This window comes from Trichechus manatus, unplaced genomic scaffold (assembly GCF_000243295.1).
Source record: "Trichechus manatus latirostris isolate Lorelei unplaced genomic scaffold, TriManLat1.0 scaffold00111, whole genome shotgun sequence".
Classification (NCBI taxonomy): Eukaryota; Metazoa; Chordata; class Mammalia; order Sirenia; family Trichechidae; genus Trichechus; species Trichechus manatus.
The window spans coordinates 2,745,013-2,761,268 of record NW_004444047.1 but is presented as its reverse complement, the minus strand read 5'-3'; the positions used below and the strand labels follow the sequence as shown (position 1 = coordinate 2,761,268).

At 56.5% G+C, this 16,256-nt stretch overlaps 1 protein-coding gene across 1 annotated transcript in view; it reads right to left on the bottom strand.

Moving 5' to 3' along the window:
- Nucleotides 1-4,944: 4,944 nt before the first annotated feature.
- Nucleotides 4,945-16,256, bottom strand: part of SH3TC1 (SH3 domain and tetratricopeptide repeats 1) — a 59,184-nt gene continuing 47,872 nt past the window's right edge. Inside the window, exons 15-18 of the mRNA XM_023737974.1 lie at nucleotides 11,688-11,810; nucleotides 10,686-10,836; nucleotides 9,386-9,582; nucleotides 4,945-5,294 (exon numbers count right to left, since the gene is read on the bottom strand). Of these exons, the coding sequence (XP_023593742.1) occupies nucleotides 5,037-5,294; nucleotides 9,386-9,582; nucleotides 10,686-10,836; nucleotides 11,688-11,810 (729 nt within the window). The 3' untranslated portion in view covers nucleotides 4,945-5,036. The remainder of the gene's footprint in view (nucleotides 5,295-9,385; nucleotides 9,583-10,685; nucleotides 10,837-11,687; nucleotides 11,811-16,256) is intronic.

The following is a 16,256-nucleotide window of genomic DNA, read 5'->3' as shown; positions in this document are numbered from 1 at the left end:
ATACATAGTTGGTGTCAGTGAATATAACTAGATACGTAGTTGGTGTCAGTGAATATAACTAGATATAATTGTATGCAGAGTTGGTGTCAGTGAATATAACGAGATACAACTGTATACATAGTTGGTGTCAGTGAATATAACCGTATGCAGAGTTGGTGTCAGTGAATATAACCGTATGCATCGTTGCTGTCAGTGAAAATTACGAGATACAATTGTATCCACAGTTGGTGTCAGCGACCCTTACTAGATACAATTGTATCCACAGTTGGTGCTACCTGCCCTCCCTGCTCCTGGCGACCTCACACACAACAGAACAAAGCGCTGCCCCCTCCTGCACCATCCTCACAATTGGTTTCAGATCAGGTTGCTGTTTTCATTGGCTGATTTTTGGAAGTACCTCACCAGGCCTTTCTTCCTAGCCTATCTTAGTCTGGAAGCTCTGCTAAAGTTTTACAAAAAGGCTTTTGGAGTTTTTAGTGGAATTAGCACAAAGCTCTGCATTAATTTGGGAAGAACTGGCATATTTACTATGTTGATTTTTCCTGTCCATGAACACAATAAATGCTTGATTAGATTTATTCCTATGCATCTTGTCTATTTTCTTGATATCCCAAATTGTATGATCTTTAAAATCGCATTTTCTAACTCACTGTTGCTGCTCCGTAGGAATGAAGCTGCCGTCCCCTCCCCTCCCCGCCTTACAGCATACCCGTATTGACAGGTCCTCAAAGAGGATGCCTCATTCTGCAGACAGTGTTACCACAGTGGGGACCCACCCTGTTTGTCCTGGGAGGGAAGCCCTGTTTCCTGGAGAAACCCACCCCCAGTCCTGGAATTCCGTCTTCCCAGGAAGCCTCTGCCAAGCCAGCCCAGAGGCATGGGTTGTGAAATCCTGGCTCTGGGTCTGGCTGGGCAGCGAGGGCTGACAACTATGTATACAATTATATCTAGTTATAGTCACTTTATTGCTGTTTTGGATACAGGTGTTACAAACACCTTCTCTAAGTTTGTCTCTTTTCACTTTGCTTGTGGTGTCTTTTCACACACGGACCATTGTATTTTAATGTAGCCAACACATCAGTCTTTTCCTTTTGTCCCATCTGTGTCTCACTTCAGATATTCTTATCCTGAGCACAAGGGACACGCTCGAGGCTGGAGACCCCTGCCCTTTGGGGAGGATGCCCGCAGAGCCCTCGTGCCCAGGGTAATACCTTGTTCAGTGGACCAGGACCCCGAGGCCAGCTTGCCTGGTGGCACAGCTGGGGTGGAGGTGGACTAGAGCCTGGGGGTCCTGACACCTGCACCCTACAGCCCTCCCTCCTTGACTCTGGTGAGGAGGCCAGTCTCAGGCCTTGGTTTCAGACCTGGAGCCTGGAGAGCAGGTAGGGGTGGCCAGGTGAGGCTGAAGGCCTGGAGGAGGGGCCACCAGGTGTGCTGCTGGATGTGCGTCCCTGAGGCAGGGCCTTGGCTGCAAAGAAACCTGGGGTTCAGCCCCCCATTCCTTGGCTCAGCCTTTGTTTTGGTGCAATACAAGTCTTCACACTTTTAGCAGCTTAGAACCACAACCAGCTGCTCAGGTCAGAGGACTCCCTGGGGGTGCAAACGGTTAATGCACCCAGCTGCCAACCGAAGGGTTAGAGGCTGGAGTCCACCCAGAGGGACCTCAGAAGAAAGGCCTGGCAATCTACTTCTGAAAAACCAGCCACTGAAAACCCTGTGGAGCACAGTTCTGCTCTGACACACACGGGGTCACCAGAGTCAGGGTCGACTCACAGCAGCTGGTTCTGGTCTTAGGACAGAAGTTCAGGCATGTTTCTCGGCTCAGGGGCTCAGCAGGCTGCAATCAAGGGGTCCCCGGGGCAGGGGTCTCATCCGGGGCTCAGGAGCCTCTTCTAATCTCACTGGTTGGTGGCAGAATTCAGTTCCCCATGGCTGTAGGACCTGAGGTCCCTGGGTCCTTGAGGCTGCTGCAAGGGCTGCTCTCAGTTCCTAGCTGTTGCCCCCTGATCCTCGCCTCAGGATCCCCCTTCCCAGACAGTTCATGGTGTGGGCGTTTGCTGCCTCATGGCCAAGGAGTCTCTGCAGGCTCCAATCTCTCCTTCAGGGAGGGCTGGGCCCTCTTTTACAGGGCTCGCCTGATTAGGTCAGACCCACCCAGGAAAACTTCCCCTTGGAGTAAGGCAAAGTTGGCTAATTAGGGACCTTAACTACTCCAACACCCTCTCCCCTTTGCCATATATCATAACCTAATCTATTCACAGGCCTCACCCACACAAGGGGCGGGAGCGTTGGGACCATCTTCGAATTTCGCCTGCCTCAGCCTCCTCTGGGAAGCCCTCCATCAGAGTTTTTATTTGCATTTTCACGTGAACCCTCAAGGGCTCAAGAAGCCCTGGACACTGTGCTCAGCGTTTCCTACGCTGCTGTTGATCTTCTACCAGTCCAGCAAGGTACTCCTCGTAACCTGTGACAGGTATGGAAACTGGGGGTGCCTACTGTTGGGTGCTTCAGCTGGGGTTTGGACCGCCTCCTGCCCCTGAACTTGTGCAGACCCCACCCGGCTCCCGGCAGAGACGACCTGCAGGCAGTTCAGTCTGTGACTGAGAGCTTCCCTTCTGCCCAGGCACGGACGCCCAAGAAAGTGTCAGCTGACTGCCACCAGCTTCCTCGGACCACGCAGCTGGGAACATGGATGGAGCAGGGCAGACTCTGCTTGAATGCCCCTGCCGACAGGGAGCTCACTTCTCCCTGAGGTGGCCTCTTCCATCTCTGGAGAACTATGCCCCCCCAGGAGAAGGTTCAGCTTCACACCAGCTACAGCCCAACTCCCTGCAACGCCTGTCCGTCGTTCAGGACACGAAGGTGGCCACACACCTGTGGAGTCAATGACAATGGCAGGCTTTCTGTGCATTCTTGGGGTGGTCACCATCCCTCTCTGGGCCTCAGGGCCCTCTGGTCAACATTTGTCAATTACATGGAACCAGGTGGGAAGAAGGCAAGCTCTCCGAGGAGGGTGGAGGTAGCTGGCTCGGGCCAGGAGGGGCCTGGGTGACCTTGGGCCAGCGGCCGTCCTTCTGTGTTTGGGAGTGGGATGGAGAGTGTTGGAGTGGAGCTTGTGCGTGGTGGGGCCGGGGTTTGACCCCAGGGGTTTGGCTATGTGCCCTTCCTCCTGACCTCCCGCCTGCTCGAGGAGAAGGGTTCCCAGGAGACCTATGCCCAAAGCAGTGTCCCCGTGGGGCAGGCAATGGGGACCCGTGCAGGTTGTGGGAAGAAGGGTCCCAGTCAGAACAGGGTCAGGGCAGGAGGATGACAGCTCATGAAGGGGACAGGGAGGGTACAGATTCCAAAGGCCCATCCTCCTGGGCAGATGGTCATGCCTGGAGTGACTGGGGCTGCTGGTCCCACCCCACATGGGCTCACTGCCGGCCTAGGTGCCAGGCAAGCGCACACCAGCTGTGTCTTCAGTTATCACAGTGGGCGCCTTCTGCTGCGTCAATTACAACCCCTTCTCCTCCTCCTGGCTCTCCAAACCCAACCCTCCAAGATGGCGGTCTGGGGTCAAGTTCGGCTTGGACAGGCTCCTTCCCCAAGGAGGGTGTTGGCTCGGGACAGCTCTCTTCTGCCCCCTGGTGGGGAGAGGCGAGCAGGGCCTGCAGGCTGCCTCTGAGCCGCCAGGATCTCTGGGGGTGGTGGGCTCCCCCAATGCCCAGGACCAGGGGGAGGAGGAAGGATGGTGCCCCCCTGCCCCCCCATCCAGGCCCACCCAGGCTCTGCGACCTCTGCTAAGGTGGAGAACAGAACCCAGGCTGGAATTGGGACAGGACACCAGGTCCTGGCCAGAGTCTGCCCGTAGTCTCTCTGCAACCTCAGTTTCCCTACCTGTTACATGAGGGGCCTGGGGGAGAGGGTGAGGAGTGGCTGCTTAACGGGAAATAGGGTTTCCTTGGGGGTGCGGGACAAGTTCTGGAGCTGGCTGGAGGTGCCCGGCGCACAGCCCGTGGAAGTGCCGCACCACCCACTTCTTGCTTCCAATGGCGTATTTCCTGTGAGTTTCACCTTGTTAAAAAAATTTAAAAAGAGGGGCTTGGAATAGGGCAGTGGGGGGGGGGACTCCCCTGGGGTTCACACAGCCTCTCTGAACCTCAGTTTCCCTACCTGTGAAGTGGGGAGCTGGGCTTTCCCTTAGCTAAGAGGCTCAGGAGAAGGGAGGGCTGGACTCTGGGGCTCCAAGTAGGTGGAGAGGGTGAGGAGGGGGTCAACGGGGAGAGGAAATGGGCTGGGGGCGGCCCAGAGAATGCCTTTAAACAGTCTCTACAGCAGACCCCACACGGGGTGCACCAGGGCTAGACATGGGACTGGCCAGGCTGGGGCCAGAGGGCACTCAGACGGGGGCGGGGGTGGGGGCACCCATGCCCCCCTTTCCCCCCATGTTGCTTTCCTGACAAGGACGAGGGTGCAGAGGTGCAGAAAACAACCACTCACACTTTCCTCCTTCCCCGAGGGTGGCAGGTGGCTCGGGCTGGCCCTGGAGCTCTGCCCCCACTGCCGTGTGACCTCAGGCGGGCCTGACCTCTCTCTGCCTTTACGCCTTCAACCGTCAGTGCGGACCATGGTAGCCTGCCCTCTCAGACACATCGTTTGAGCTCCGTGGTGGAAACGATGATGTTACAAGACCGCACCATGGGCGTTGCAGAACCATCTCCCCTCTGACAGGCAGGGACCCTGACAGGCAGGGACACCGAGGCTGGAGGTGAGATGGCTCGCCCAAGGCCACACTGCGTAGACAGTGGGGGGGGCTGGCCTGGGTCTGATGGACTCACAGTCTTTCTCATTGTGCCCCGGGATGGGAGGGGGGGCAGTAGTGCAGACCACTGAGGAAGGGGCCTGGTCCCGGACACACCCTGGGGGCAGACCAACAGAGGACACCTCAGAGGTGCTGGTGAGTAACTGTGGGAGGGCATTTATTGCTACCGAGCCCTGTCTTTGTGTCTCAGTTTCCCAGAAAATGAGCCACACAGACCCTGAGAGAGACGCCCTCAGGATGGGGGGCCGGAGGCCAGCCAGGCTATGCGCCCGTAGTATGGGTCAGGAGACAGGTTGATTCTGCGGACGTTGAGCTCAGTGGCGAAGGCCCTGGCCTTTTGGTAAAAAAAGAGGGACTTCTCTCGGTCCACGAGGAAGTTGTGGTAGATGGTGGCCAGGCGCGTGTAGATCTTCAGCTGGGCCTTCTTGTTGCCCAGGTCCACGGCGGCAGCCAGTGCCAGCTGGTAGTACCCCGCAGCATCGAACGGGTCCTGCAAGGGGGGAATCAGCTGCTTGACCCCGGACCGATCCTTCGGCGCTGGGGCGGGAGGGGGCTCAGCTTCATCTCTCCAAAGGCCATTCTTGTCCCTGGGTCATCTCACCATCCCCCAAAGTTGTGGACTGAATTGTGTCCCCCAAAAAGACATGTTGTGGTCTACCCCCTGCCCTGTGAAGGTGACCTTGTTTGGGGAAGTAGGGTTTTTCTTGCAGATGTCATTAATTAAGACATCCTACCAGAGTAGAATGGACGCCATTGAACTGTGGGGTTGGAGAAGAACACTGAATGTACCATGGACTGCCAGAAGAATGAACACATCTGCCTTGGAAGAAGTACAGCAAGAATGCTCCTTAGAAGTAATGATGGCAAGACTATGTCTCACGTACTTTGGACATGTTATCAGGAGGGACCAGTCCCTGGAGAAGGACATCATGCTTGGTAAAGTACAGGGTCAGCGAAAAAGAGGAAGACCCTCAATGAGATGGATTGACAGTGGCTGCAAGAATGGGCTCAAGCATAACAACGATTGTGAGGATGGTGCAGGACCGGGCAGTGTTTCATTCTGTTGTACACAGGGTTGCTGTGAGTGAGAACCCACTTGATGGCACCTAACAACAACACTGGCATAGGGTGGGTCCTAGTCCTAATCCCTTCTGAGTGTTGTCTTATAAAGAGAAGGAGAGGCGGAAACAGTCACACACAGAGAAAGACAGCAGGTGCAGATGGACAAGCAGCAAGAGGAAACCAAGGATTGCTGGCAGCCACCAGATGCCGGAGACAGACACGGAACAGCTCCTCTCTCAAAACCCCCAGAAGCAATGCACACAGCCAAAACCCTGTCTTGGACTCTCAGCCCCCAGAACTGGGAGACTGTACATCCCTGCTCTCCAAAGCCACCCATGGGTGGTATTTGTGGCATGGCAGCCCCAGCTTGAAGTCTCTCCCAAGGTCATCTCTTGGAACTCTGCTGCAGCTGGATGGCAAGCTCCCCAACATCCACCCTTGTCTCAAGTCCAGTATTGTCCCCATGCCCATGCTGCTGGTCAGGTGGCCTCCCTCCCTCCGTGGCCCCTATGTCCACACCAAGGTTACTCGGCCCCTCTTCCCTGCTTAGCTCCCCTGTCTTGTATCTCACAATGGCTGCCAGGACCCAGGACAAAGCCCAAGGCTCACCAGCTCATCCCTTCGCTGGCCCTCACACACAGAACCAGCTCCAAGAACAGGCACCAACACGGGCAGCAGACACGCCCCATTCCCCCGAGTGTCATAGCCTGCGGAGGCTGGAGACGTGGCTGATCCCTCCACATCCTGCTCCTAGTCCTGGGACATGGGGGCAGGTGGTGAACACAGGGTGGCAAGGCCTGTGGCAGAGGGAGGAGCTGGAGCCTGTGGGAGTCTCAGAAAGCACCCACCTCAGTCTGGGGTGGGGGGTGGGAGGGAGAGCTCCATGGAGGAGGGGAAATCTCAACGAAACGGGAAAGAGTCAGAGTGAGTGGGCCCGGGGGATGCGTACGTGTGTGCATGTGTACGTGTGTGTGCACATGTGCGTGTGTGTACGTGTGTGCATGTGCACACTTGTGTATGTATATAAATGTGTGCACACGTGTGCATGCATGTGTGGTGCATGTGAGTTAACGTTCACGTGTGAATGCAAGTGTGTGCATGTGTGCACGTGTGTGCGCGCCTACGTGTGTGTGCGTGTGTGTGTGCATGAGTGTGCATGTGTGGTGTACGTGTGTGCGCCTACATATGTGTGTGTGCATGTGCGTGTGTGTGCCTACATATGTGTGCGTGTGTGCATGAGTATGCACGTGTGGTGTACATGTGTGCGTGCCTGTGTGCACATGCATACATACGTGTGCATGCACGTGTGCACATGTGAGTGCCTGTGTATGTGCAAGTCCACGTGCACGTGTGTGCATGTGTACATGTGTGGAGCCATGCACGTGTGTATACATGTGAGTATGTGTACATTGTGGGTTTCTGTATGTGTTAACGTGTGCATGCACGTGCATTGTGTACTTGTATTTGTGCGTGTCACAGCGAGTGGGTGGCAGACCAGGGCTCACAACATGGCTGTCCTACTTCAAGCCTCGCCCTTGTGGCTGTGACCCCACTACACATGGATAAAGTGACGCCATTTTAGGGAGATAACCATGGAGCCGCCTCCTCTACTCCAGCATTCTCAAGGCGCTGGTCTGTTCCCTCTTCCTTTGCCCACCCATCCCCCTCCCCGGGCCACATGCCTGGGCTCAGAAGTGACCTTGCCCTCCCAGGCAGGTGGAGGTGGTGTGTGTGGGGTGTCATGCCCCTGAAGGAGCTCTGAGCACAGGAGGACTCAGGGAGCATAGTAAGGGAGGGGCAATGGGAGCTCTGAGCACAGGAGGACTCAGGGAGCACAGTCAGGGAGGGGCACCATGGGAGCTCTGAGGTAAAGGAGGACTCAGGGAGCACAGTCAGGGAGGGGCACCATGGGAGCTCTGAGGTAAAGGAGGACTTGGGGAGCACAGTGAGGGAGGAGCAGTGGGAGCTCTGAGCACAGGGGGACTCGGGGAGCACAGCGAGGGAGGAGCTCTGTGGGAGTGAGGCAGGAAGGGAAGGAGCACTCTGCCCCTTGACCCTGTCACCTGTACCCAGGGACCATGGTCACTCAGCTGCAATGAGCCCTTTCCTTCCTCCCAGGTGTGACTGTGGAATGATAAGGCCGCCAGTCCTCAGAGGTCCCATCTCAAAGGTCACAGGTGAGGGAGGGCTGGGTGCGGCCTGAGACAGCCCCAGGTGTTAGGTCAGGCACCTGGGGCTGGAACTGCCCATCCGTGACCCCAGCAGGTCCATGGGTCTAGGCACCCTCCCCACCTCAGCTACCCCACCTGAGAATGGTGGAAATGACATCCCCTGGCAGATTGGTTAACATGCCCTTCCTTTGCTGAGAGGCCTCCTAGTGCCCCCGCTGTCTGAAGCCGCACACACCCCCTATGGCCAGGTCCTCAGAGGCCGCGGGTCAGGGCTCCTGGTGAACCCTCACAGACTGGCACCCAGGCTCCGGCGAGGGGCACGTGTGCGAGGTCTGACCACATACTAAGAATGAGGGGACTCAGCAGGCAGCCTGTGGGGTTGCAGGGTCATGGGGTTGTGGGTCATGGGGTCGCAGGTCATGGGGTTGTGGGTCACCAGTCACGGGGTCATGGAGTCATGGGGTTGCAGGAGTTGGAGCCATCGGGGCTGCTCTTGGTCAGGCAGGGCTCCTCCACCCATCAGCCTCGCCGAGCCTCAGCCCCCTCCCCTGCCATGAGGGGATCAGTTCCTATCCGCAGAGTGATGGAAAGTTCTGGAGCCTCAATCACCCTCACACCACCTCACAGGAAAAGCCTGCGGTAGTGACCACTTCTGACCACTAGATGTCGCCAGAGCATAGCCAGGGCCACCAGTGCGGCCCAGCAGGGGGCTGGGGGGACAGCTGGGTGGCCCCAGCCCCTCAACACCCCTGGGTTGGGTGCCCTCACCCCTCAGCCAACACAGAGCACAGAAGCTGGGCATCTATGATGCTTGGTGTGGGGGGTGGTGGGGGAACTAGCCTGCGTGGGGACAGTGGGGTACCCCTGGTCTGTGCCCACTGTAGGGCGGGAGTGGCTGGGACCCCTTCAGCCCTGGGGGCATGGCCTCGAGAGGTGCAAGGGCTCAGCTGGGCAGCCTGGAACCATGGCCTTTGCAAGCTGCACCCCTCCCAAGCCTCAGTTTCCCTCTCTGTGCCTAAGGACTCTGGAAGGAAGAGCTGTGCTGGCTGGCACCCAAGTGGGCTTCCCGGGGGAAGGGTGGATCTGGGTGCAACCTGGTAATGTCCTGTCGCAGAGATATGGTGACTCCCTGGAGGGCCCTCCCCCTTTCCTTTGCTGACTCCTATTCAAGATGACTCAGCTTCACAGTCACCTCTTCCAGGAAGCCCCCTGGCTGTACTCCTCCTTTTTGTTTAGCCCTTAACCCAATAACTGCCAGCTGATACTGAGCTCTGAGGGTGAGCCCAGGCCTCCAGGGTCCCAGTGCAGATGCCCACTGCCCCCAGCACCTGAGCCCATCCCCACCCACCTTGAGGTCGTAGAAGATGATGTCACCGAGCACCAGGTACACCTTCACGTAATACAGCGTCTCCTCGTCGAACTCCAGGGGTGAGCTGCACAGCGACAAGGCCTTGAGGTAGAAGTGCTCGGCCAGCTCACCGTGGCCCAGCCGGTGGTGCAGGGCGGCCAGCCGGTGATAGGCCACGCGCTCGTTTAGCCGGTCCCCTGCGGACGGACGGACAGATGGCAGGTGAGGGGCACACATGAGAGCAGGGCCTGGTATGCAGGTGGGTCGGGGGAGGGGGGGCAGGCCGTGTGGAGCTCAGTCATGGTCATCACCCAGGAAGTCAGGTATCTCACTTCCCACCCAGAGACTCGGCTTGCCGGTCTGTAAAGCGGGCTAATGACGTTGTCCCCAGGTGGCCTCGGGGGTCGGCAAAGCCTTGTCTGTGTGTAGAGCTGGACGGGCCACCTTGGTCACAGCCTTTAACTTTACATGTTGCCATCAAGTCGATTCTGACTCATAGCGACCCCACAGGACGGAGTAGAACCGCCCCATAAGGTTTCCAAGGATTCCAACTGCCGACCTTCTGGTGAGCAGCAGAGCGCTTAACTACTGCGCCACCAGGGCTCCACCCTTTAACCAGGAGATGCCAAAGGACAGCGTCTGTGCACGTAGTCACTCGGTCCACCTGCTTTGTGCAGACGCGACGTTGGCACTTCCCCAGCCTGTGGTCAGCAGGGCCTTCCACCCCTGCTCGTGTTTGCTCAGAGGCGCCTGCACACCAGCCCCTCCCGGCAGACAGTGCTAGTTCCTCTCGGGCAGCCCCCAGGTGACCGCCTCTGGGGCCTGTGTTCACACACCAACTACGTGCTGGCACCAGCCACCCAGCACCATCGGCCCTCCCGGGCCTCAATCTTGGGGTGCAGTGTGACTGGGTGCAGGGACAGAGGGGTGCCCAGACCCCAGCCTTGGGTGCAGTGTGGTTGGGTGTGGGGTCAAAGAGGCATCCAGGTATTCGGGGACCAGCCTCTGGGAAAGGGACTGGCTGGCTAGAGGGGGAGATTCACCAACTGCGGGAGTGAAGGGGCACGGAGGGGGGACTAGCGTGACATGTGGGGCCAAGTCCTGCTGCAGGGAGCACTCCCTTGGAACAGGGTGAGCAGGGGAGCGACTGGCTGGTTCCCCCCCATCACCCTTGGAGGCCTGGGTGGGAGCAGGGGACCTGGAGAGTGGGGACGGGTGGAGGGGGCAGAGCTGAGACCCTTGCATGCTGCTCTTGCCCTCCAGACCCCGGAGGGGGACCCTTACCTTAAGGCAGACTTACCCAGGGTGATGCTGAGTGCCAGGGCCACGTGGGCGAACTCCAGGCCCTCCTGGGGCGACTCCAGCTCAGCAAGCAGTGCCACCAGCTTGTTGCACAGACGCAGCTCGGCCTCCTGGTTCCCCGTGGCCACCGCCAGGGGCAGCGCGCGGTCCTGCCCACACAGACGAGATCAGGCCCTGTCTCGCCTCGGTTCCCTCGTCAGAGCCCCACGCTCGTGCTGAGAGCCCCCCACCCCCACCATCACACTGGGACCTTCCACAGCTGGCCCCAGAGAGCGAGGAGGATTCCCGGGGCTGCAGCTGTCCCGTTTTACAGGTGGGGAAACTAAGACCCCGGGAGGCAGAGGCATGTCAAAGGACCCAGGCCCTGGGAGCTGGGTCTGGACCCGCCTGGCTACCCCGCCTAACCTCTGACTCATGCCCCGGCCTGGACCACGGGCCTCACCAGGCCGCCCCCAGACTCCTCTGTCTACTCGCCCCCGGCTGCCTGCACCCGGGGCTGCAGGACATGGAGCCATGCACTGTGGGCTACAGGATGGGGCAGGTGGAGGAGCACACAGGACTGGGTCCTGGGCCATGCCCTTGTCTTCTAAGCCTCAGTTTCCCCATTTGTAAAAGGGGCGGGCCTCTGACGCAGGGCTGTTTGGGCCACCGAGAGGCACGTGGTAAGCCAGGTGCCACCCTTGACCCTCCCACATTCAGCACTTCCTTTTGTCCCTCCCAGGCCAGGGTTGGGGTGCAGATCACTGCAGGGAACCTCAGGACTCTAGGTGTGAAGATGGGGTGCTTCAACTCCCAAGTGAGATGCATTTGGCTCGACCCAGCACCTCGCAGGGGCCCCGCGCCCACCCGCAGGCCCTGTACCCACCCACAGGAGCCCCACCCCTGCCCACAGGAGCCCCACACCCCCCAACAGGCCTGCATCCCCCCACAGGAGCCCCGCACCCGCCTGCAGGAGCCCCGCCCCTGCCCTCAGGCCCTGCACCCTGCCACAGACCCTCACCTGGTAGAAGGACACGGCCTTCTCCCGCTCCTGGTTCCCGTTGAAGAAGATGTCTCCCGCTGCCTCGAACAGCTCCAGGCCCACATGGGGATCCCCGGTGTACAAGGCTGCGTTCTGTGCCACCTGTGAGGCCACGGAAGGATGCCTCAGATACCTGGCACTCTGCCCAGAAGTCCCATGAGGTGGCCCAGCACCCGCCAAGGGGGGACTCAGGACCACCCCCAGATGCGTAGGCCTTTGGTGCCTGCTGTGGGGTCGACATGTTCAAGTCCTAATCCTGAACCTATGAACGTCACTGTCTTATTCATCTAGTGCTGCTGTAACAGAAACACCACTGGGGATGGCTTCAACAAACAGAAGTTTATTCTCTCACTGTCTAGGAGGCTAGAAGTCCGAATTCAGGGTGCCAGCTCCAGGGGAAGGCTTTCTCTCTCTGTCGGCTCTGGAGGAAGGTCCTTGTCATCAATCCTCCTCTGGTCTAGGAGCTTCTCAGCACCGGGACCCTGGGTCCAAAGGACATGCTCTGCTCCTGGCTTTGCTTTCTTGGTAGCATGTAGTCCTTCTCCTCTCTACTCCTCTCTTTTATATCTCAAAAGAGATTGATTTAAAACACAACCTGATCTTGTAGATTGAGTCCTGCCTCATTAACATAACTGCCTCTAACCCTGCCTCATTAACACCATAGAGGTCGGATTTACAACACACAGGAAAATCACATCAGATGACAAAATGGAGGACGATCACACAATACTGGGAATCATGACCTGGCCAAGTTGGCACATATTTTTAGGGGACACAATTCAATCCATAACAGTCACCTCGTTTGGAAATAGAGTCTTTGCAGATGTTTTCAGTTAGGTTAACATCTGAGTGGCGTCCTTATGAAAGAAGAGACGCAGAGAGATACTCGGAGGGAGATGGCCGTGTGAAGACGGAGGTAGAGATTGAAGTGATGTGGCCACAAGCCAAGGACTGCTGGCAGCACCAGAGCTGGAGAGAGGCAGGGAACCAATCCCCCCACAGAACGTCCAGAAGGAACCAACCCTGCTGGCAAACCCCAGGACTCCCAGCCCCCAGGGCTGTGGGCGAGTACCTCCCTGTTGCTTGAAGCCCAGGGGTGTGCCCAGAGCTGCAGACACCCTGGGAGACTGCCACCTCTGCTCTCACAGCCCTCCGCACACAGACCTGCTCTCCTTACAGGCCCACCCTGTGCAGCTGGGGCTGTAAACCTCAATACTGAGAGGCCAATAACCTGGAACCCCTAGCCCCACCAGCAGGTCTGCCCAGCAAAGCCCCAGGTCCAGCAGGGTGGGCTGAGAGGGGGAATGGGGTATAGAGCTCAGCCCGTTGTCCAAGTTTGCCTGGCTGGCCAGACCACAGCCTTCCCCAGCTAGCCCCTGCCAGCCCTGTATGAGAAGACCCACCAGCCCTATTGTGGCGTCACCCCAGCTGTCACCACCCCCAGCTCCCACTGTGTTTCTCCACAGCCCTATCAGAGTCTGACGCAGCACACACCCACCTGTCCCTTCTTCCAGAACATTCAGCCCTGTAGACAGACTGGCGGCTGCCTCTCGGCTGCATCCCCACCTGCCTGGCGCCTGAACTTCATAGGAGCCGGGCACACACTCCTTGAGTGGACGATCGGATGCTGGTCCTGCCTGCAGTCCAGCCAGGCCCGACTGCTTGCAGCTCCCAGAACTTTCCAGAATCTCCCTCATCTCTGAGCCACTGCACCGTTGAGTCCTGCTTCTAGCACACCCTTCTCCCACGAGGTGGACACAAGCCCCCACGTACCCTACGGCTCGAAGCAGCCTCTGTGACCCTCGGGCAGATGGCACCCACTCTCCAGCTCCCCCCACTTTGCCATATCTCTGCCCGGCCAGGGGACCCTGAGTGTCATGGATTGAATTGTGTCCCCCCAAAATATGTGTCAACTTGGTTCAGCCGTGATTGTCAGTATTGTGTGGTTGTCCTCCATTTTGTGATGTTCCTGTGTGTTTTAAATCCTAATCTCTGCCTGTGGTTAAAGAGGATTAGGGTGGGATTGTAACACCCTTGCTCAGATCACATCCCTGATCCAATGTAAAGGGAGTTTCCCTGGGGTGTGACCTGCACCACCTTTTATCTTACAAGAGATAAAAGGAAAGGGAAGCAAGTAAAGAATTGGGGACCTCATACCACCAAGAAAGCAGTGCCGGGAGCAGAGTGCATCCTTTGGACCTGAGGTTCCTGTGCAGAGAAGCTCCTAGCCCAGGGGAAGCTTGATGACAAAGACCGTCCTTCAGAGCCGACAGACAGAGAAAGCCTTCCCCTGGAGCTGAAGCCCTGAATTCGGACTTCTAGCCTCCGAGACTGTGAGAGGTAAACTTCTGCTTGTTAAAGCCATCCGTTTGTGGGGCTTCTGTTAGAGCAGCACTGGGTGACCAAGACACCGAGTCAGGGCTGTTTATGGACGAGGCAGCCTTCCTTCTCTCGGTCTTCAGCCCCTGGCCTGAGGGAGGTACACAGCAGGTGCTCAAAAGTGAAAAAGCCCTCAAGGCTCAAATCAAGTTATGTATGTAAGCTTCTGTGAAAAATGTATTCTAATGGCTGATTTCAGGTGTTCACTCGGCTCAGCTGTGGCGCCCAGCTGCTTGGTCAAACACTCATCTAGGTGTTGCTGTGAAGGTAACTACATGTAACTAACATTTACGGTTAGCTGACCTTAAGTAGTTTTACCCTCCATAGTGCTGGTGGACCGGATCCAATCAGTTGGAGGCTATAAGAGCAAAATCTGGTTTCCCGAGACAGAAGGGTTCTGCCTCAAGACTGTAACATAGACCTCCTGTCGGAGTTTCCAGCTTGTACCTGACCATGGTTTTCAGACTTGCCAAAATAAATCTCTAAGTACACATACATACATATATATTGTTATGGATTGAATTGTGCCCCCCAAAAAATATGTGTTGTAAATCCTAACCTCTATGCCTGTGGTTACAATCCCATTTGAGAATGGGTTGTCTTTGTTAATAAGACAAGATTAGTATAGGGTATGTCTTAAATCAATCTCTTTTGAGATATAAAAGAGAGTAAACAAGCAAGAGAGAGAAGCAGAGATGGGGAAAGAGAGATGTCAAGTCACATGAAGATTGCCAAGGAGCCATGGAAAAGAAGCTGAAGAGACAAGGACATTCCCCCAGAGCCGTCAGAGAGAGAAAGCCTTCCTCTAGAGCCAGCGCCCTGAATTTGGACTTCTAGCCTCCTAGACTGTGAGAAAATAAATTTCTGTTTGTTAAAGCTACTCACTTGTGACATTTCTGTTATAGCAGCGCTAGATAACTAATGTACAATATACATATATGTATATATATACACACATAATCATATATATACACATTCACACACACACACACACCCCACTGGTGGCACAGTGGTTAAGAGCTTGGCTGCTAACCAAGAGGTTGCAGTTCTAATCTACCAGCCACTCCTTGGAAACCCTCTGGGGCAGTTCTACAGGGTCGCTATGAGACAGAATCAACTCAGTGGTAACGGGTTTGATTTCTGCTCACACATGTATCGAGCACTTGCTGTGTACCAACACAAGACATTGAGCCTTCACCTCTGCCCCCAGGAAGCTCACCGTTTGGTGGCAGAATTCAGTTCCCCATGGCTGTAGGACTGAGGTCCCTGTCTCCTTGAGGCTGCTGCCAGAGCCACTCTCAGCTCCTAGCAGTCGCCCTTGGTCCTCTCCTCAGGGCCCCTCCCTGGACAGTTCACGGTGTGGGCCTTTGCTGCCTCACAGCCAGGGAGAGTCTCTGCAGCCTCCAATCTCTCCTTCAGGGAGGGCTGGGCCCTCTTTTACAGGGCTCGCCTGATTAGGTCAGGCCTACCCAGGAAAACTTCCCCTTGGAGTGAGTCAAAGTCGGCTAATTAGGGACCTTAACTACCTCTGCAAGACCCTCTCCCCTTTGCCATATATAATAACCTAATCTATTCACAGGCCCCACCCACACAAGGGGCGGGAGTGTTGGGACCATCTTAGAATTCCGCCTGCTTCAGCCTCCTCTGGGAAGCCCTCCGTCGGCGTTTTTATTTGCATTTTCACGTCAACCCTTGAGGGCTCAAGAAGCCCTGGACACTGTGCTCAGTGTTTCCTACACTGCTGTTGATCTTCTACCAGCCCAGCAAGGTATGCCTCGTAACCCGTGACAGGTGGGGAAACTGAGGCTCGCATCTTGTTGAAGATGCTGGGCAGTGGGGAGCCCAGGGACAGGAGGAAAACTGAAAGGAAACCAAGTAGAGGGGGGCAAAACCACAAGCTCCTGCACACAGCAGCTGCTCAACAGGTGGGTTTTGAATGAGTGAATGAGTCAGTGAGTGAATGAATGAATGAGTGATGAGTGAACAAATAAGTGACTGAATGAGTGAATGCATGGGTGAGTGAGTAAATGAGTGATTTAATTGGTGAGTGAATAAATGAGTGAATGGATGAGTGAGTGAGTGAATGAGTAAATGAGTGACTGAGTGGGTGAATGAGTGAGTGAACAAGTGAATGGATAAGTAAGTGAATTAGTGCATGAATAAGTGAGT